The following is a 21274-nucleotide window of genomic DNA, read 5'->3' as shown; positions in this document are numbered from 1 at the left end:
TTTTTTTTTTTTAAGTACAGTTACACACATTTAGACCTTGGAGAGTATTGAGCATCCTTAATTGAAGTCAGAGGTAGCTGAAAGCATGAAATTATTTTCCTGTCCAGATGTAGCCAGCTGGCCAAGAGAAGCCAAGGTCACTTCTCCAACAGTGAAGTCACATGTCCTTACTTTATTCCTAGCCACTTTTCCATGCCCTTCATGGGAAACATCACGAGGAGCCAAAAAATGAAACAGTAAATACAATGAAAAAGACTAGGGAAGGATAAAGGAGAAATCTTGTGTTAAATCAAAACAATAAGACGAGTTGTTGGTTACCTGGATTGGGCAAAGACCACATCATACACAGCCTGCTCGTCCTCAGACAGTTTGAGTCGATGCACCTTGCAGGTCCGAACAGGAAGAGACACCTGAAACATTTGACACTTCACTTCAGCTGCCTGGATCAAGAGCGCAGAGAGTGTCTGGTGTGTCATGGCAAGCAGACACTCGTAAAAGACAATTGTCACCCAATGTGTGCGAGTGTGCGTCTCTACCAGTGGTTTTCCCGACGAGTCCATTTGGTCTCTTGGTTCGTCGGAGCAGCAGAGTCCTGGTCAGGATGTTCAGCCTCTCTCTGCCTCTCTTCGAGCCGTTGTCCACCTGAGCTTTCCACAGTTTGTACTCGTCAAACGGAGAACAACGCAGAAACCTGAGAGACACACCGTGAATGAACCGTCTCATTTCAATTAAACCATCTTGACGTCAGTTGACTGCAGTTAAGACACAATTATGTTTCAGTAGTTTCAATAATTACTTCAGTACATTATCAGGGCAAAGCATCATCACTCATCAATGTTTCTTTGTGCAACATGAGAGATATGAACTCAATGGTCTAAGGACTGTTCATGGGTGCTGGTTAATACATAATATTACTAAAGTTCAGCCTCTTTTCTCCAACTTAGATTTTGTTTCTGCCACCAAACAGCTGGTTTTGCTCCCATTTGTTTGTCTGACATTTCAGAGGCTCTCTCAAAAAGTATTTAATAGAGTTCAATAGCATTTGGAAAGTAATCTATAGCGCCACCTTGTGGCCTTTTTCTCAAAGCACTTTCATAACTCCTGCAGTGTGAGAAAAAAAAAAATTCTTGATTCAAGGTGAAGATGAATTCTTTCAGTTTAAGCTTTGCTAATTTCCACCTGAATATTATAGAATCAATTATATTAACAATTATTATTTAACCTGTTTGAATGTTTATTTTACTCTATTATGTTTTATGTTTAAATTTGACTGAGATGTGCAGTGCATTTTATATGAAAGAAATTTTCTATACAAATTACACGGTCATAAAAACTTAATCTTTCTTAACATACTTTAAAAGGTAAATAAAAATTTGCAGACAAAACAGAGAAAGCATTTCTACTTAGACTTGTAAAACTCTTGTATTCACTGTGGTGTTGTCTTACTTGAGCAGTGAGTACATGTCCAGCAGGTTGTTCTGGATGGGCGTACCAGTGACCGCCCAGCGAGCGCGAGCCCTCAGCTGACAGACGGCCATGGAGGTCTGCACTTTTGGGTTTTTGATGTTGTGGGCTTCATCAAAAGAACCACGCGGGCCCAGGCCACTCGCAACAGAGGAGCTGAGGGCGATGGCTGAGGGAAAATGACGAGGGATGAGTGCACGTGTGTCTGAGTTTTGATTTTATTATTATCAGCACCAAAACGGAACATGATGGACTCAAGTATCAGCTGCCAGCGCCTTCAGTTCAACTCTGGGTGTATTCATGTTTTACAGGAAGAATCTTAAGTCACCGCATTAAAGCTGCCACTGTGGCTGTGGCTTTATGTCATAAATATAAATATTACTCACATCATCAGAATCCTTGGCGGGTTTGTCGGCCCTCCTCCTTCTGGACTGGAATCTCCTTAGAGACCAGACTGTATGTGGTCACCACCACGTCATAATCTGCCAGCCTTGAGAGGACGGACAGAGAACATTTAACTCTGTTTGATTGTGTGCGCTTCAAAAGGTCACCGAGCAAAAGCCTCTCGGTGTTCTTGATGCAACAATTTATTTTTGTCTTAAATGTTCTCCCCGTTTTTTTAATGATTTCCCTGTTTTCCTGTGTATGAAAAGTGCTACGTAAATAAAGTTTATTATTATCATTGTTATCATTATTATTATTAATAATAATAACGTTGTCATTATTATCAATATAACAAGAAAATTTAATTGAGGGCAAAGACGTAACATTAAATGAAGCCATTCTCCTTAAAAGGCCAATCGTCTGGTCCATGTTGATGTCTAAGAGTCTGAGATGATGAAACGCACAGATGACTCAGTACTAGTTCAACATCAACATTTGACTTCCCTTTTGACTTGTGAATGTGTGAATGTGTGAAAGTGTGAATGTGTGATTGTGTGATTGTGCGATTGTGCGATTGTGTGAATGTGTGATTGTGTGATTGTGCGATTGTGCGATTGTGCGATTGTGCGATTGTGTGAATGTGTGATTGTGCGATTGTGCGATTGTGTGAATGTGCGATTGTGCGATTGTGTGATTGTGCGATTGTGCGAATGTGTGATTGTGTGAATGTGATTGTGTGAATGTGTGATTGTGTGAATGTGCGATTGTGCGAATGTGTGATTGTGTGATTGTGTGATTGTGATTGTGTGATTGTGTGAATGTGTGATTGTGCGATTGTGGGATTGTGCGAATGTGTGATTGTGTGATTGTGCGAATGTGTGATTGTGCGATTGTGCGATTGTGCGAATGTGCGAATGTGCGATTGTGTGAATGTGCGATTGTGCGATTGTGTGATTGTGTGAATGTGTGATTGTGTGATTGTGTGATTGTGTGAATGTGTGATTGTGTGACTGTGTGAATGTGTGATTGTGTGAATGTGTGATTGTGTGATTGTATGATTGTGTGAATGTGTGATTGTGTGATTGTGTGACTGTGTGACTGTGTGACTGTGTGACTGTGTGAATGTGTGCATGGTTCCCTCACACTTTGGCACTTTTCTCTCGGTTGGGGCCGTGGTACAGATACACAGTCAGCTTGCCTGTCTTGACATGTCTCTCGATCTCCTTCTTCCAGTGGTGAATCAGGGAGGCGGGACAGATGATCAGAGTGCCTTTAGAAACCACAATGCCGGAGTCTAAATGATGAACAAAAAAAAAAAAAGGTGTAATTTAATTAAATACTAATTGCATGGACAGCACTGAGGTTCCTACCAACCGACAGAGTGATAAAAGGTTCTAAATACCAGTTTTGGAGATCCATTTCTCCAGTTTCTTCTCTTCCTTCTTTTCATCTTCCTCTTTCGCCTTGATGTTCTTGGCCAGTATGAGAGAAATCATGGTCAGAGTTTTACCCAGACCCATGTCATCCGCTAATCCCAAAAAAAGAGTGAGAGTGAGAAGAACAAAGGGAAGAAAGGAAGAGATAACAATTATGTGAAGCTTCTCCGATACCCTGTAAACGGTTTCTCTGGTCACTGGAGGTACATGGCACTTGGTTTGTCGGAAAAGGAACAAATAATGTTAATTTGAAGTATTATTCCATCTCTGTACCAAACTCTTCATCATGATCTCTTTAATAAAAAATCACATAAAATGGTCAACATACCCAGAATTCCTCCACATGGATTCTGGGCTTCTCTCCAGAGCAGCCAGGCCAAAGCTCTCCTCTGATGGGGCAGGAGCGACACCTGACCAGCCAATCACAAGAGGACAGTGTTGTTAGAGTAACATGATGGGACCAGTCAAAAGACGATATAGATCCTCCCTTTCCATGGCCACTTGTCATGAGAATTTCTTTTCAAAACAGCAAATACACTATGGCCAAAAGTATGTGGACACCCAGAAATTATAAACAATGTATGATTGCCGAACATGTTACTCAAAAGCACTATAGCTGCATTAATGTGATGCTGGGAGATCAGGCCTGGTCTGACCTAAAACTCATTTCTTTATGGGTCTGGCCACAATATTGGAAGCACGGAACAGCCACATACTAAAAGCAGTGATGCATCACTCCCTGACGTTTCTTCGAAATCTAATTAGTGTTGTCAGATATCCTGTGTGAAGCACTGATGACAACCCCGACTAGTGACTGAAGGACAGTGATACCTTGATGCCTCTGGGGTCTGGGGCTTCGGCCTCAGCATCGGGGCAAGACTCCAGGGATTTGTGGAGATGGTCGATGGCCTCGCAGGTGGCGTTTTTCACTGCCAGCAGACGGTCATCGGTCATCCTGCCACCGTAAAAGGCCTGAGCCTGTGGGTTTGCTGGAAACATGAAGGACTGAGGATTAGGGTATTTGCACAAATGATAAAAGTAGTGAAAGAGAAAAATCCCAAAGTATTACAGAAATGTGTTTAAAACCAGGTAGTGTGACAGAACTAACAATGTTCAGCCTACCTCCATACATCTGGCTGTACCCCTGGCTCAGCTGGAGCCCCAGGGAGCTGCCGGAGGCCTGGTGCTGATAGGGGCTCGGGGCCGGAGGGGCAGGGAGCAGGATGGTGCCGCCTTGTCGGCTGAATGGATTGACCTGACTGCTACTTGGAGCAGCATCACTGCTGTCACCCTGGGAGCCTGGGAAAGGGATTTGCATATATTACAGTTGCAAAGCCAGAAGACACACACTTTAATGTAAACTATGTTATTATTGCTGCTGTACAGCGGGAGAGTTACCTGGCTGAGAAGCAGCAGTGAGGCTCAGGGACTCCAGCGCTTCCTCCAGCTCCTTGACCTGAGTCTTCAACCTCTCCCCTTTATCTGGCAGAGCCGCCACATTCACCACAGACAGAGTGGCCTGATCAGGAGGAAAAAGGGGTAGGAGGATAAACAGACTGGCAAAAAGGGATACACAGATGATATCAAAGGAGAACCTCTGTCTCATTCATTTGAAAGTCAAAGATTCAAGTTTGAAGTTGTCTTAATAGTAAATCAGTATTTCTTGCTACATTTTAGGCAATACATCATGAAGTACTATATATTGACATGCCAGCAATGATGATATAATGTAGATAAAATCTGCTGTGTCTTCCACATGCTTTTTTCTAAATTACAGAAAAATTAACTGATCGAATGACATGCCATTGTTTGACTAGAGTCACAGGAAAGTGCAAGAAATTACATTGAAAAAAATGCTGAAGATGTGTGTGAGGTGTATATTGAATGTATTTGGATCAGAATTCTTTATAATATTGGTAATATTATATATATATATATATATATACAGTATATGTTAGAAATACAGTATTTGCCCAGGTGTAATCTGGACCATAGAGCTGCTCATATATGACATGAATAGTTTTCAAAATCGAGCCAAACGGCCAATAATTTCTTTCTCAGTTAGTCCTTCACTCACCTTTTTCTGTTGAAGCTGAGCAGTGAGCAGACTGTGCAGCCCTTTGGGATCTTGCTGTTGACCTTTGACCTTAGAAGCTGGCTGAAATCCTGGGAAGGTGGTCAGGGTTTTTTGTACAGCCGAAACAGGGGGAGTTTTTTGACTAGCAGGTTTCACTGACACCAACACTAAATCATCGTCGTTGTCTTGGTGGTTTTGGGTTTGACCGGACTCTGACTGAGTCGGTTTGTTACGTGTTGGACTCCCGGTGTTGACAGAGTCTGTGGGAGCCGGGGTGCAGCTGCTGCTGGGTGCAGATTTAGAGGCACTCCCTTTAGGTTCAGCTTGTTTCACCAGACAGGCTTCTCCAGCATTAGGTTGCTTGGGCGAGGCCTTGTGAGAATCCTGAGAGGTTTGATTCATTTTCTCAGAACGAGCAGCATTGATAGTGGAGGTAGAAATAGCTTTGCCTGTTTTGCCCTGCTCAGAGCGGTTATCTTCGGTCTTGTCTGTCATTTTTTCCACACTGTTAGCTTTGGGGCTGTTTCTCTCTTCATCTGAAACTCTCTTCTTCAACTTCATCCCTTGTGGAAGTTGTTTACCTCTGTAAGTATCCGATGAATTCTCTTCCTCACCGTCTTCCACTCCTGCCCCAACGCCCTCCACATTTTCTTTCTGATAACTTTCTCTTCCTTCAGCCTTGTCACTGTCTTTCTTCTCTCTTCCCTTCTCATTGCCTGCACCACACTGCATCTTTCTCCACTCAGAGTCCTTGTCCGGTTTGCCCGGGGCCTTAAAGGGGTTTCGGACAGGCGGCAGGCAGGAGGGCTGTAGCTTTGCGTCAGCTAGAGGGTTTCTCTTTTCTTTGTCTGGCTGCAATGATGGAAGACAACAGACATTTTAAAAACAGAAAGTGATAAAAAAAAAAAAAGAAAGAAGATGCAAAAATTAAGAAACTACTTAAATTTAGGTAAGTAAACTTAGAACTATTAGAAATATAGTTAGTTAGAAATATTTTATATTTGTGTTTCAGTGTTTTTCAGATCTATTTAGGCATTTTATGCATTTACTAGGACAGCAGAGAACAGGCAGTCCAAAATGGGGACACACCAAATGGAATTTCACAAAATTTGCCAACTGCCATATTTGATCTCTTTGGAAACCTTCAGATCTTTAATTAAGTTTTAATTAAGTATTTATCATAAAGTTATTTTGACCTGATTTATGCTCCTTTCCACAACATGAGTGTGCAATGATAAAACATCTGGTGGTGTCAGGGTTGAAGAGATAAAAGTGTCTATAGCTTATGAGTCCCAGATACTGTTGGCGACAAAGGTATTTAAGCTACAGCATATAAATAAGAATGTGTATGGTGAAATCTGTAACAGGTGCTGTCTTACTGCAGTCCAAGGCACGTTTCCACACCACCTCTGGCCTGCTTTTTTACCTATAATACACCGGTAGAATAACCTGAAAAAAAACAGAAAAACTGAAAAAACTGAAAAAAGATTAACAGTTAACAGAAGTATATTACTGAAAACAGCCACATATAAGAATCAATGTATTCTGGTCAGACAACCTAATGTAAAGCTGCAACGGGAATGAATTTTAATCACTAAGTTTAAGGAACACTCTTCCTGTTTTGAACCATAAAACACCTGCACACCCACTTGTGGCTCTGCTGTTGTTGACTGTAGGTGAGAGCTTGGAGTTCCACCATCGAATCTTCATGATGGAGGCAGTGGGATGGTGAGATGCTGGGAGGAGAGGATAATGATAATGCAGATCGAAAACAGAAACATGAATCTGTGAAAAAAATGGACGATAGAATCCAAAATTTCCCCAAATTTTAATTATTATGCCATTACATAACTGCTAGTTGTTTGACAGTCGAAATGCACAGACCCAGCAGTTATGAATATCAGTGTGTGCTTGAGAGATAAGACTTTGGATTTGATTCTGTGAGCAAAACACAGGATAGTGACAATCTACATCAGGTGTCTCAGATGTTTAGGTATAGGAGAGTGGTGTCATGCATTAAGGGACAAGACTTATGGACCCTTATTGGTTGGACTACACTATCCCCAAGTCAAATTTATGAAGGAATCTGTAGATTTTTCACAATAATAAAGATTTATAGTCCATTTCAATGCTGTGGTGGGTATTAGATACAACTCTTGCCTTTCACATCCTCTCTGAATTCATCTCACAGTGTTGGACGCAGGGGATCAATGAGGAAATATCTCGTTGATGTATTTACCTGGCCGTCTGACTGAAATCACAGCCTTCCTTGTCAACGCATACGTAGAAGCTTTTGCCTTTATTTGGTCCATCTTTCACGCCCGTTTTTAACATACACACACTGTCTGTTTGGGGACACAGAGAACGAGTTATTGAGCAAATCGTTTAAACTTTCTACGCAGTGCAGGTTAGCCAGGGAAAAATAAGGTTCAATTAAGACAGAAGAAAATGAAACTGCATTGTCATGGAGATTACAGGCAGCGTTTCAGGGAATAAAACACAACCAGGCCTTCCGGAAACTAAACACAATGTCGACTTTTCAAACAAAACTAATAACTACCATTAAATTACTGTAACTTACCGTGGACATTACATAGAACCTTTTCCATTTTACGGACAGTTCCAGCTCAGTTTCAATTGCTAAAATGTGAAACTCAATATTTTCGTATCAACCAATCACATCAGTCAGAAAGCACATCCGGTGCATAAATATCAGTATAAAAGTTAACGTCGAAATTAGCTTATTAAAATTGCAATAAGAGTAAACATATAATAGCATATATAGTAATATAGCGTAGATAAATCAATACATGCATACATACTTAAAAATATCAGTATGCAAAATGAATACTCAACGGTACGCTAGATTGTATTCGCTCGATGACATTTATTGTGAAATATTTTACAGACACATCGTTGAACCGGATATAATTCGATACTAGTTTTTTTTTTCCAAAATTTAATTCGATTAAAGTACCAATTTTATTTTTCAAAAACGTGTAGTTGATACATAATTTAGCTACTGTGGTGTATATGAAACAAAAAGACAAATTTAAATAAAACCAGAGAACCTGACGTTTGAAAGAAAGATGGTTGGACTACATTACCCATAATGCAACAACAGATTTGTTGTCATTCATCTACTCTCGCGGGCTTTGTTTTGATATGGCGGCAGGCTTCGAAATTTTTGTCTGTTATGCTCGTACAACGCAGAGTTCTACCTCAGTAACACCACTTTTCTGCTGCGTTACAGGTAAATTCAGTGTGTTTCGACACTTTTATTTATTTTGTGAATTTTTTTGATTGTCACTACAGTTTAACACCTTTAAAAAAAACTTTTGTGTCTCAAGTAAAACGCATACTGCTAACGATATTCAAGTATCACCAAGGAAGCCGAGCCTTTTAAATGCATCGGAAATAAACCAGCTAAAACTGACTAAGAATGCCATCAAACTATGATCTGAATTGTAAGATATATGTCATCAATGTTGTCAATCTGTCAATGATTCAGCCGTTTAGTTTTCACAAACAGCTGTGATTTAGTTTGCTGTTACTAACCAAACACTCGTTTAAAACCGACACTCTGCTGCCGTGACGTGCTGCTGTGTAGTGTCAACGTTTAATTGGCCGAAGCCAGATTCTTATTAAAATAGCTAACGTTATTTCAACTTAAACCTGTCACTATATATAGTTTTCTTGGATTTGGGTATCACCTAGAGCGTGCTTATTCACGGTGTGATTAACCCCTCAACCTGTCACCATAATCTGTCGTTCAAATCCCGGATTAGCGAGCTCTGCCTGAGACAGCGCAGTCATGTCATCGCCAGCCGGGCTTCAGTACTCCCAGGCAGAGTTCTTGGCCCGGTGGATGCCAAGTAGCAGCAGAGCCGGGGTGATCCTCAACCCCTCCCCGGACTTGGCCGGTTCCTTGCGGCACATGTCAACCGTGGGATCCCCGCCCCTGGAGCCAGACGACTCCTTCGCCTCCGACTTCGCCCCTCTGTCCGCCTCTGCAGACAGCAGCTGCGTCGGTGTCGATGGATTTTTACGGCCGGCTGGAGGAGAGAGGGCTGGGACTGACAGGCCAGTGAATGTTCCTGACTCTGTCCCTATCAGAAATTCAGATGGACATTTGGACAGTTTGGATGAGATGGCAAGCAAATCACAGGATCTGCCCCTAATGATGAAGCTAGAGGAGGTAAGAATATCATTGCATTTCAGAATGTGGTGTTCCTATGTTTGATATTTATCCCTGAGCTGGGACAAATATTTGACTGGTTGTCAAAATAACACTGGAATTTTTTTTTTTTAAATTCTGAATCAGATATCTCCAACAATAATATCTAAAAAATGGGAGATGGTCTTTTAGTTTTAGTGGCTTTGTTCAGTTTAGTCCAATAGTTCAGTTTTAACATCTCAACATATCAAAACAAATGAAAGTAAACACAGCAACTTCATTACTGACATTAGGACTTGTTGATGTGTGGACTTCACTGTTGATTATATCACTGCTTCCTGTGTACTTGATACTCCCACCTTCAGCACGCACACTCCCACTCTCACTCCCACTCACAGACTTGCTATTATTAGTATTTTTCTGTGTGCAATCAGTTAGCACTTTGAATATGTTGATTTATCAGTATGTTCAGTTGTGGTAGGAAATATAGGTACGGTAAATTTATTCATAAAGCACCTTTTGAAGTTACAAGGTGCTGATTGTGGTGAGCAGCCACAATAAATGTACATGTTGAAATGTACATGATGAAAACACTCCATACTGTGATATTGTGTGTTTGTGCAGTTGAGGAAATGGCAGCAACACATGCAGGAGCAGCTAAAGGCCAATCAGTTGGAGGAGCTGCTTCGCCTCCAGGAAGAGCAGCAGAGGCTCCTGGGAATGATGAATGATTCCCAGCACTGCACAGGAGGTGAGAAAGAGCGATGACAAGAATATCTGCAAAAGTGATCATTTGTTTCACTTAACATATAAAATATGCAGGTTGGAGAATGATGTGTATGTATTTTTCCTAGTTCCCACACTTAGTCATAGATTCTTTGTGTTTATATTTGCCTTCATACACTGTTTGCATTAACTGTATTGTACATTATTAATCATTCAGAGGGCTTAGAGCTGTCAGGAGCAGAATGGGAAGAGAACCCACTCCAGGGAGCCTCTCATCACAGAGAGACCCCACACAGCCCCACCATAAACCACTTTGGGATCCCACAGGGCTCTACCTGTGGCCCTCGACAGGGGCAACAGCTGTCACCGGCAGGGAGATGGGAGCGGCTAACAAAGGGGCAAAATCATGAGGGGGTGGATGACAAAGAAGAGGGTGAGACAGCAAGTTTTTTTTTTTTTTTTTTTTTTTTTTTTTTCAACTCACTGTAATGTGACAGTGGAAGTTCCAGTTTTTGTATTTGCATTTGGATACTACATTTTTAATTTTAACAGATCTATGATAAATCACTTGGGCATGACCTTCTAACAGCATGTGTTTCCTACAGACACATGGAACTCCACAGACGATGATGACACGTTAATATCAAGTAATGGTGCAGCTTTGACTGAAGGCCATGGTAGAACAGAAGATACAACTTCTCAGGACAGGTACAAACTATATTCTATTATAAAAGTAAATCTAAAGAGATAAACTAAGCCAGTTGCTTTGTGTTTACAATTTTTATTTGTTTGTTTGTTGACAAACTTATATTTTTGCCTTGTGTGTGTCCCCTCGCCAGACCTATTAAGCCAGGCATTGGAGGTCATAAGCAGACATTTGAGGAGTTGTTGGAGGAGCAACTTAGGTTGGAGGAGCAGAGGCTGAAGTCTGCCCGGCAACAGAAGGTCAGAGAACATAATAAAGATTTCCTTACATTCCTTACTTCTTCATGTTGGTGCTTCCGTGGAAGCTTTGACATCCAAACCTTTGGAGATTCTTCTTCTAAAAAAAAGTCTTTTAATACAACAAGCAACCAAATTCACATTACATTCACATGTTGTCTCCTCACCTTAACAGAGCCAAGATGGGGCTGAAGCTGTACATGCCCCTCCCAAGAGGGCCTTTCTGAAGCGAGGCGAGGGGCTTTCTAGATTTACCAACAATCGCAAAGCCTCTTTACCAAAAAAGGAGATGAAGAAGGACTCCAAACCACAACCACGAGCCAGAGTAATCTCCCGCAGCAACTCAGAGCCTGCAGCCATCCTGAAAGGTGGCACAAATTGCATCCAGCGGCTTCCTGTCCAGCGTAAAACTGCCATACTTAACAAGGAGAACCGATTGAGAGGTCTTAATTCGCCACCTCAGGACACCAGAGCTGAAAGTAAGATGGCCCGGATGAAGGTGTTGGGTAGTCATCAAAGGCAGAATACAGAAGGATCAGAGTCTATTGAAACTGACTCAGAGGGGAGACGAACCAAACAGTGTCAACTGGGTCAAGTAAAGGACCAGAATAACAGGACAGTGGGTCTGTCTGCTCAAACTGCAAGGAAACCTGAGCATCACAACATGCAGCCGAACCCTGTTACCAAACAGGTGGGCATGTTGGGAGGGCCAGAGAAGGCTGAAAATTATGCAGCTAAAGAGAAAAATTTTGGTTCAAAAGTGTATTCAGCAGAACGAAGAACAGGGTCAGAGGGAGACGGAGGAGGAGAAGGAGAAGGAGTTCCACCGGACTCGTTTGAGTTGTCGTTCCAGGAGAAGCTTCAGCGCTGGGAGTGTGACCTGCAGTTGGAAAACATGGAGCTGGGAGAGTTTGAGCTACTGGAGCAGGCAGCCGAAGAGCTGTCCTTCTCGTCCAACTCCTCCTTTGTCATGAAGGTGCTTTATTCAACTCTCTAGTGTTGTGTTGTGTTGTGTTGTGTTGTGTGTGTTGTGTTGTGTTGTGTTGTGTTGGTGTTGTGTTGTGTTGTGTTGTGTTGTGTTGTGTTGTGTTGTGTTGTGTTGTGTTGTGTTGTGTTGTGTTGTGTTGTGTTGTGTTCAGGGATGTTTTGTCTTATTATCTGAGTTCCTGCTTATTGATGCTTATGATGCAACATTCTGTGTCTGTTTGCATGAAATGTCCTGGATACCAGATGTTAGTAGTAGTAGTATAATAGTAGGCAATACTCTTGAAGTGGCTATAATCCATATTTTTATGATGACGGTGGATCACATCACATGGTCTCCAAACATTACTGTTGTGATTCATTCTCACTGCTCCCGTTGCAGCTGTTTTCAGTTAAAAACCTCTAAAGACCCCACCCATATCAATTGTGTTTTCAGCTCGTTAACGCTACCCCCAAGTGGTCAAACACCCGTTATTGCAGTTTTAAGAAACCGCCACACTAGGTCACCCTTGACGAATAGAAGTTATTGTGAGTCCCCAGTTTGAGATATTTGCTGCACGTCATTCCCCCATCTCTCTCTCGCCCCATGTCCTGTCATCCCTCTACTGTCAGTTGTTGACAGTAGCCAGCAATGACCATTGTAGAGAAAGTGTAACAAAATGTAATATCCTGCCAAATGTTATTTTTTCAGTCCCTAGTTAATACAACAGCTGCCCAATTTGTTTGATGACTGTTAACCACTTTTATCAACAAACTTAATGGTAGTGTGAAGAAGGCTTCCAGAATTAATGCAGTCAGTTGGTTTTAATTATGTGGATTTTTTTCCCTGTATCATCCTATTATATTTGACCTGTTGACTGTAAAGCTGTGTATCTTCAAAAACTCTGTACTTGCAGGTTCTTCAGATGGACCAGCAGCACCAGAAGCTGCATGCTGCTCAGGGGCTCCACCAGCGACGGCTCTCCTCCACCCCCATCAAGTCGCCTCCCAGAGGTGCACTTCAGAGGTGCAGCAGTGGTGGTTTGACATGTAAAAACAGCTCTGTGAACGCAGAAGCATTTGTGGCGAAGAGAAGAGATGATGCAATGAAGAACAAAGTGAACATCGAGGACGAAGAGGGACAGGACAGTGGGAGAGAAGACAAGCACTCTGATGTTTCATCCTGTGGCAGCTCTGAATTTGAAGACCAGGAAGTTGCGGTCAAAGCACCTGTGTTTCCCTGCACCTTTACCTTTCCTGCACAGTCTAACCCACCATACGATAAGCGGTCGTATCAGGACGAGGACAGTTGTAGAGATTCAGATGTGACACAAGATGGTGACGGTGAGAGCGACGGCGTCCTCAGCAATGCTGATGAGTCCACTCTGATAGAGGACAAAGTTGGCCAGCAGAGGAGAGTTGTGTTTGACGACGATGACACGTGGAACGACCTGGAGGAAACTACAGTCGACCCACACGGTGACATTAGAGGAGTCAGTCCAGTTTCCAAGGCAACAGCCAATCGCGTCTCACCGCCGGAGCGGCCTTTGTTGAGGAAGGTGGCGGTGAGCAAAGTTGTGGAGCTGGATAAAGGCACAGTCACTGGTTCAGCCAATCTGGAGCCAGATCCTCCTCCTGCCTCTCAGCTTATGACAAGGTTGTTCCCCTCGCTCAAGCCAAAGGCCCAGAATACACCTCTCCCTCCTCCTACAGCTTCTGTTGGTCCTGAGCCCAAAAAACCAGAGGAGGAGACAGGTGAATGTTTTATTATAACGTGTAACAGTATTTTGATTCTCACTTTACACTCAAGAAAACAAGAAAACACATTTTTATTGTTGTTCACACATGAATTTAATAAGCACTGATGCATGACAATAGAGTTACAACTTATCCTTATTTTCATTATCAGTGTCTGTTATTATTTTTCAATGAAAGGGTTTATTGTTCAATCTGTTAATTGTGCGTGTGTGACAACGATATTGATATTTGGCCCAAGTTTACAAATCTTTCTATTGAGAAGCTGGTGATTAGGTTTTGTTGATCAGCTTATCGTTTCAGCACAACATGTCAACAACTCTGCCCTTCCGACTTCTATGTTTATTCTTTCTGTAACATTGTGGTGTAATGTTTTGTTGACCTCAATGCCACAACAATAAGTCAAATACCTTCTGTAAAATATCTGTCACTTTATTGTGTCATGTATTTTTAATTTCAAAAAGATTCAATTCCAGGAAACAAACATAGAGAGGCAGTTTGACCACAACCCCGAGTTTACTGTGTGTGTGTTTCCTCGTCCCCAGGCCAGCAGGTCCAGTCTAGGCAGCTGAGGGAGAGACTGGTTGAGCTGGAGATTGAGATCGAGAGATTTAAGAAGGAGAACGCCGCCCTCGCCAAACTCCGACAGGAGAACGAGAGAAACCAGGAAAACCTCAGGTGATTTTATCTGTCTGCACTTAATGTTGTTTTAATACCATTTTAAATTAGCTGTTGATACTGAAGAACTTAATCAGAGTTAGATTTTTCATTTCCTGCTGTATGATGGTGGTGATTTTATGTGAGGCGATTCCCTACGGATTAAAGTCAAATAGTTTGCTTACACAATAAAATTGTGTTATACAAAAATTGGTAGCACAAAGCTATTATGATAAATAGTGAATGATGAACATCTCAACATGACTTTGAGAGCAAACTCTTCAAATGTACGTTCAGCTCCATGTTTTCTATCACCATGTTCTATTTCGAGTGGGAACATTTTGATGAATTGTGGGTTTCTCTCTCCTCGCACAGAGAGATTAATGTCTCGTTTGTTCTTGTTTTTGTAGGAAAGAGCGTTTGGAGTTTGAACAGACGAAAGCAGAGGAGCTGGCCAAGTTCGAGGAGTACAAGAAAGAGGAAAACAAGAAACTGCAGAAGGAGCGCAAACTGTTTGAGAAGCACGCGTCGGCCGCCAGAGCCATTCCTGACAAGAAGGAACGAGAGGAAATCCAGGTGACAGAGAGAGAGAGAACACTCGTGAATCAGCAGTTCACTTTGCGGTCCCAGGATAGTTGGTTCTTTACATGCACATTCCCAATAATATGACTTCAAATAAATACTAATGTTGGACCTGGAAAGATGAGAAAATATGTTGTTTTTTATTGTACATGTGTAATTACATGTCCTGTTTCAAAACCAATGAAAGAAAATGGTCACATAAAAAGAAAGAAGAAATTATGTGTTTTACTATGTGTGAAATCTTAAAATAGGTGGAACCCCCCCCTTTAATCTGTCCCCACCCCCACCAGGCGTTGAAGCAGCAGCTGAACTCCCTGCAGGAGGAGCTGAGGAGGAAGGAGAATCGCTGGACGTCCACACACAGCCGGCTGCGGCAGCAGATGGACTCCCTCAGCCAGGAGAACAGCTCTCTCCAGGACGAGGTACCCGCCTGACCTCTGACCCTTTTACCCCAGTTACACCTGGCTTTAAAATTCAGTCTGTATCTGGATAAGGAGAAACACCTGTAATGTAATGTTGTTGTTTTGTTTTTTTTTAGATCCGTGTGTTGGAAAAGCTCCGCCTCAGTACCTGGAAGAAAAACCCCGTCACTGCAGAGAAGGACAAAGAAACAAAAGACGCTCCTGGATTTTTTGTAAACAATGTTTCATCTGTGACCAAAGGAGTGAAATTTGCTGTAAGCATGTTTATACTATCTGTTATTGGCTGGTTTGTCTACGGCAAGGATTACATTTTTTCAATAGTATGATCACAAAACCAATATGACATTTTTCTCAAACTTTACTCCTGTGATTGGACTGAAACTGAATTAAATATTTTATATCAGTGTGATTAGAACTGGGGGGTCCATGACACATTTTTCACACATAAAGTGACATTTAACAACCAGACAAACCAGGTTCATTGGCCAAATTCCATTTCTCTTTCCACACCTGTGTACTGCAGGTGCTCTGATGATCTCTTCAGTGTGTTTTCTCGTCTTAGCATTACACTGAAATCACAAGTTCTCTCTCTTTATTTTCAGAGTCCTCTTGACTCTCGAGGAAGCAGCAGCAGTCCTCCACACAGCGGCACTGCTGCAGCGGGTCGACGGGGCTCCGGGGAGACGAGCCAGGGCGCTGCAGGTACAGGAGTTTCCATTTAAAGGGGGATTTCCTGCTCAGGAGTTTTAGAGTTACGGTCTTTTGCAGATTTTAACTTCTTTGTTCCCCTAGATACATAATCAGACTTACATTTGGTTGGATTAACAGCTATAATTAATATTTTTATATTAACAATGGATCACGTGACTATTTGTGAAAGGAACCGATAGAAATGTGTCACCCAAGTTACTCTCAACTCTCTAAAGCGTTATATTCTTTTATTCTCCTTTTGTTTTGTGTTGGTTGTTTTATGTCAGTAGGGATGAAGAGCAGCCTGAGGCGGCCAGCAGGGCCAGGCGCCGCTTCCTCATCCTCCTCATTGCCTGGCAGGATGACAGAGGAGAGGTCACCACCTGCCAACAAGAGCCAGGACAAACCGCCAAACCAAGAACAATCAAACAGCAGCTCTCCAGTAAGAGACACCGTTAGTGCTGTTCTCTCTTTTCTGCTTTAACAAATCTATACAAACAACACCTTCACTGACAGATACCAAAAGCTCATATGATGGAAAACAAGCGACAAAAGTTTCAGGAGCCCATGTTGAATAATTTGTTATTTTTTTGACATCTTCTCTTTGTAGAAAAGAGATTCTCTGCCAACAGAAGCAGAGTGCCGTGAGGCTGAGGAGGCAGAGTCAGCTCAGGAGGTTATAACACACTCTGACGGGAAGGTGAGAAAGTGGAAAGATGTGTCATATTGTACATCGCCAGAATATGAAATCCTGAAAACTAAGTGACTTGACGGGAACCACTGGAGACGTTTTCAACACCCCGAGACTCCACTGAGAAAAACTGCTAAGACACATCTAGATGTAAATACCAGGAAATGAAAGCTGAAGTGCTGAACTCTTGTCTCATATTCATCTTTTGATCTTAAACCCATATGTCTTCAGTGAACAACAAAAAACAAAAACACAGGAACTGGCCCAGCTGTTCCAGTAGTTTGACGTTAACGTTGCAGAAACTGTCTTGCAGTGAGTTCTGGTTCTGACCCTTGCAGGTAGAGAAGGTTCTGGCTGGTGGCGATCGCCTCATCGTCTTCCCCAACGGGACCAGGAAGGAGGTTTCAGCCGACGGACTGACGGTCAAGGTCACCTTCTTCAACGGAGACACCAAGCAGGTCACAGCCGACCAGAGAGTGGTGAGGCTTCTACCTGACATGACGCAGACTTAAAATAACTGCATCCAACCTCCACAGGTCTTTCTAAACAAATAACTGAGAGCGTGTTGAGCGCTACAGTAAGTCAGGGAACGTTTTAAATGTACGAGGCAACAATTCAACGTACAAGGTCTTTGCCTTTTGTCTCCTGCACCAAACTGGGTTAGAAAACTGAATCAAATCATTAGTCATTTTTCTTACCAGTTTAGTTAAAAATATCTTGTTTTCTTTTTAGCAAGACAGTAAATCTGTTCTTGTGTAGTAAGTGATGTCACCTTATTAAAATCAATTATACATAGTGATGGACAGCAGATACCTTAAGTCTTGGAAAGGGGATCAGATTGTCTTACATACATAGGCTGTATTTCACATATTTTTTACATATTCTGAACTAAACTGACCATCCACCTTTGAGCCTTTGTTAATGTGGACAATCAGTTTAACTTACTTTGAGTTTATCTAATGTAAGAGTTAAAAATCAATGTGAAATTTGATGTTTTTAACCTCAAAGTTCAAAGAGTGATGTGAAGAGAATCGATTTTCCTTTGAGAACTCACAGTGGAAAACTTGATGAGTCTGCTCTGCCGTCAGCAATGAATCCCCTGCCAAGTCTCTGACCACAGCTCTGCTCCTTGTGCTCAGATCTACTACTACTCTGACGCCCAGACCACACACATCACCTACCCAGATGGCATGGAGGTCCTGCACTTCCCCAACAACCAGACTGGTGAGAACAGATGTTTGTTTTGTAATCAAGCTGTAAAATTACCACCAGACAAAAGCTGCTCAGTAGAGAATCAGTTGAACAATGTTCTTTAAACATTGTTTTTTATTTTTTTTCCTACTCCAGAAAAGCATTTCCCGGACGGTCGTAAAGAAATCACCTTCCCAGACCAGACGGTCAAGAACCTGTTCCCAAACGGCAGAGAGGAGAGCGTGCTGACAGACGGGACCATCATACAGGTCAACCCGTAAGTAAAACCACAGCTCCAGCTTCTCTCAATGGTTCCGGTGTTACAAGTTCTGGTTGAACTAAATGGTAACATCGTCAAACAAGAGAAAGACACTGAACGTGCACACTGGAGAAGGTATTTCTAAAACATTTATTCGCCTATCGAAACAGTTGGATCGACTAATCGTTAAGTAATTGCGGCTCTGTAAAGGATTGGAGTACGAGTCATTTCCATAGGGATGTGCTGATCTCTGCTTGAGCTCCAGTTTCTGATTCAGGCTGATGATACGTTTGTTTTTAAAGTCTTTAAACGAAGACTCACAGGGTGTAAAATGTGTGCTGTTTCTCTCAGGGACGGCACCAAGGAGATCCATTTCAACACGGGCCAGAAGGAGATCCACACCGCTGACTACAAGAAGAGGGAGTATCCAGACGGCACCGTGAAGACGGTCTACGCCGACGGCAGGCAGGAAACCCGCTACCCCACCGGACGGCTCAGGATCAAAGACAAAGACGGCAACGTCGTCCTGGACCACAGGGCGTAAACTAAACATATGAATCACTTTCTTGCTCTCCTCTCTCCACAGGGAGGTCAGAGGTCAGCCGGTTTGGATTTAGAGTTCTTCTAAGCTCAGCTCACTTCATGAAGGAAAAGCCGCCGGCTGCAGCTTCACAGTAACAGACAGACACGAGAGTGGTGTCAGTCTTCTCATCGAACTCTTGGCAAGAAAGGAAATGAGTGTATTTCCCCCAAAATCTTCCTTTTTAATGCTTCAACATGCTGCCAAAAGGTGAAACTCAAAGCCGATGAGTTTGAGGAAGTCTCTTTTTAATATTTTAATAATTTTTTAATTCAATTTTAAAGGGAGGAAGTTGAGCCTCCTCCTCATTTTATGGCAGCACACATACGGGTTGATGCCTGTTATCACAGTCCAACACTCCAGAGAAGCAGCAGTGGGTTTTGTTTGTTTTTAAATCACGCTCGTTTCCCCAAATGGGCAAATCTCATGTGCCCCACCTTCACTACATGTGTCTGCATGTCGCATCGTTCATCACTGAGGTCTAACAAATGTGTTGAATGCATTTCCCTCTTCATAACACATTAGCAGAATTGAATTAGGATTGATTTTTATTTAAAACGCTGCATTGTTTGCATGTTTTTTCATGCTCTTACTCACCGTCTTTGTCGGCACATTTCTTTGCTCATTACCACCAGAAAGGTTTTGCAAATGTTTTATTAGGAAATACATTCACCACATTTGTTAGATCTCAAAGATACACAGAAGAAGAAGAAGAAGAAGAAGAAAACTCCAGAGGTCACCTTTAATGTTTTTCGTCTAAAACGTTACCTGAATTTTTACAATGAAATCGCATCTTTAGTCACGAGAGACAATGTTTGGTTTGTATAAGGATCATTTTTGCTTATGATCTACCACCAAACTTCATCCACAGCTGTGAATATTTAAACAGACTGAGAGATACTTGCATCGACTCATTGTTTACACTTCCAGTAAAGGCTTGAGAATAATGAAATGCTGAACAGAAACAAAATGTCACGTGTGCATTAGACTGAAACAGACTGCTTTTAGTGTGGTGTGTGAAGTGTTTGTTTGCATTAATTTTAATTTGTAAAAATGTTAAATACATATTTATTTCCTTAGCTGACTGTATATTTTTTGTAAAATAAATTTTATCTTCTTTGTTAAGTGTTGTCGAGATGTAACTCTGTATCAGGACTCTTCCGGTCTGGACGTCTAGCTGAGAAGAGCTTCACAAAGAAAACGCTGCAGAAGGTTAGATGGCATCAGACTTTAATCTGTTCCACACAGACAAGTCTCATCTGACTGGAAATCAAAGTGCCTCGTAGACCCAGCTCACACAAACACAACCGTCAAGCAAACTTAAAATAAAATCACTGCTCAACAACAACACTGAAAGTAAAGACGAGCGCACACTTTCTGCAACGTGTAAAAACTAAGAACAGCAAGAAATTAAGACGATTACAAACCAGGAGGGCGGAGAGTAAACCTGGGGACAGAAACAAAGAGGAAATTAACAGCAGCTCAAATATTGTCAAGACAGTGAAACATTTAGTATCTGATCCATCTTGGACCAACGTAATTGATTTGGGGATAAAATGCCAGAAAATAGTGATTAATGTCGATTATAATTTCATGTTTTCCACAAACATCAAACAACCCAAATGTTGGGTTATAAACCAGCAGTAAATCTTCACAATGGAGAAACTAACTGTAACCTGTTTGAAATGAAGCTGAAAACTCACATGAACCTGTGGGCTGCGGAGTTCGTCTCCGCTCTGCGTCACTCGAGCTCGGCCAGTCCGCTGCTCACCAGAGGAAGATGGACCAGCTCTTCGTCCTCGTTGTACAGCAGCACTGTGAGCTCTGGTTCCCGGGCCTGAAGAGACAAGGACGACGCACGGATGTAGTTAAGATACTGACTTGAGAAGAAGTCACGTCTCGCGCCCTGAGAAACTTTTCAGAGACCAAAAGAGTTGTGAGACTTGTGAGTTTTCAGGTGCTTCAGTTACTTTTATTTTACTACTTTTTGCACCCAGCACCTTGTGGTTGTGTGCTGAAGCTCTGGAATTGTAAAGAGTTAGACTCAGAAGTTCAGTCTTGCAGGGATGAGGTTTGATGGAATTTCACCAAATCAACGTAACAAACCCAAATCCTTTCGAATCGAATCTCACTAAGTTTATATATAAATGAGAGACGACGGAGAGAACGATGGAGTTTTACAGATAACTATGAGAATTGATACAGAGCTGAATCTGTAGCTTATAAAGTTAAAAGTTCGCCCCTAAAATCATCAAGACTGAAAATCCTGATCGTATCA

The 21274-nt window shown here is 42.1% G+C and overlaps 3 protein-coding genes across 3 annotated transcripts in view; 1 reads left to right on the top strand and 2 right to left on the bottom strand.

The window, feature by feature from the left end:
* Nucleotides 1–8004, bottom strand: part of ttf2 (transcription termination factor 2) — an 18479-nt gene extending 10475 nt beyond the window's left edge. Inside the window, exons 1-11 of the mRNA XM_022740607.1 lie at nucleotides 7943–8004; nucleotides 7601–7706; nucleotides 7011–7097; nucleotides 6741–6810; nucleotides 5362–6213; nucleotides 4683–4803; nucleotides 4407–4583; nucleotides 4116–4273; nucleotides 3613–3694; nucleotides 3251–3376; nucleotides 2992–3142 (exon numbers count right to left, since the gene is read on the bottom strand). Of these exons, the coding sequence (XP_022596328.1) occupies nucleotides 2992–3142; nucleotides 3251–3376; nucleotides 3613–3694; nucleotides 4116–4273; nucleotides 4407–4583; nucleotides 4683–4803; nucleotides 5362–6213; nucleotides 6741–6810; nucleotides 7011–7097; nucleotides 7601–7706; nucleotides 7943–7970 (1958 nt within the window). The 5' untranslated portion in view covers nucleotides 7971–8004. The remainder of the gene's footprint in view (nucleotides 1–2991; nucleotides 3143–3250; nucleotides 3377–3612; nucleotides 3695–4115; nucleotides 4274–4406; nucleotides 4584–4682; nucleotides 4804–5361; nucleotides 6214–6740; nucleotides 6811–7010; nucleotides 7098–7600; nucleotides 7707–7942) is intronic.
* Nucleotides 8005–9175: 1171 nt separating this feature from the next.
* Nucleotides 9176–20068, top strand: cenpj (centromere protein J). The gene is made up of 18 exons (XM_022740124.1): nucleotides 9176–9454; nucleotides 9512–9559; nucleotides 10163–10289; nucleotides 10870–10972; nucleotides 11104–11209; nucleotides 11382–12182; nucleotides 13087–13924; nucleotides 14470–14602; nucleotides 14992–15157; nucleotides 15454–15585; nucleotides 15702–15839; nucleotides 16188–16287; nucleotides 16566–16717; nucleotides 16886–16975; nucleotides 17305–17445; nucleotides 18106–18190; nucleotides 18314–18434; nucleotides 18768–20068. Exons 1-18 carry the CDS (start codon nucleotides 9176–9178, stop codon nucleotides 18958–18960), a joined length of 3753 nt encoding a protein of 1250 aa, XP_022595845.1. The 3' UTR covers nucleotides 18961–20068.
* A 669-nt stretch (nucleotides 20069–20737) lies between these two features.
* rnf17 (ring finger protein 17) overlaps nucleotides 20738–21274 on the bottom strand; it is a 34069-nt gene continuing 33532 nt past the window's right edge. Inside the window, exon 38 of the mRNA XM_022740123.1 lies at nucleotides 20738–20833. Coding sequence (XP_022595844.1) covers nucleotides 20738–20833 — 96 coding nt within the window. The remainder of the gene's footprint in view (nucleotides 20834–21274) is intronic.

This window comes from Seriola dumerili, unplaced genomic scaffold (assembly GCF_002260705.1).
Source record: "Seriola dumerili isolate Sdu_G_001 unplaced genomic scaffold, Sdu_1.0 BDQW01000052.1, whole genome shotgun sequence".
Taxonomy (NCBI): domain Eukaryota; kingdom Metazoa; phylum Chordata; class Actinopteri; order Carangiformes; family Carangidae; genus Seriola; species Seriola dumerili.
Note: the sequence above shows the minus strand (reverse complement) of the source record. Positions and strands in the feature narration are given on the sequence as shown.

Excerpts from the sequence above, each read along its gene's own strand:
- cenpj (XM_022740124.1), top strand. The coding sequence starts at position 9,176 with ATGTCATCGCCAGCCGGGCTTCAGTACTCCCAGGCAGAGTTCTTGGCC. Across the intron at positions 16,288-16,565 it reads GACGAGCCAGGGCGCTGCAG|GGATGAAGAGCAGCCTGAGG; the intron begins GTACAGGAGTTT and ends TTATGTCAGTAG. Across the intron at positions 18,191-18,313 it reads CTTCCCCAACAACCAGACTG|AAAAGCATTTCCCGGACGGT; the intron begins GTGAGAACAGAT and ends TTCCTACTCCAG.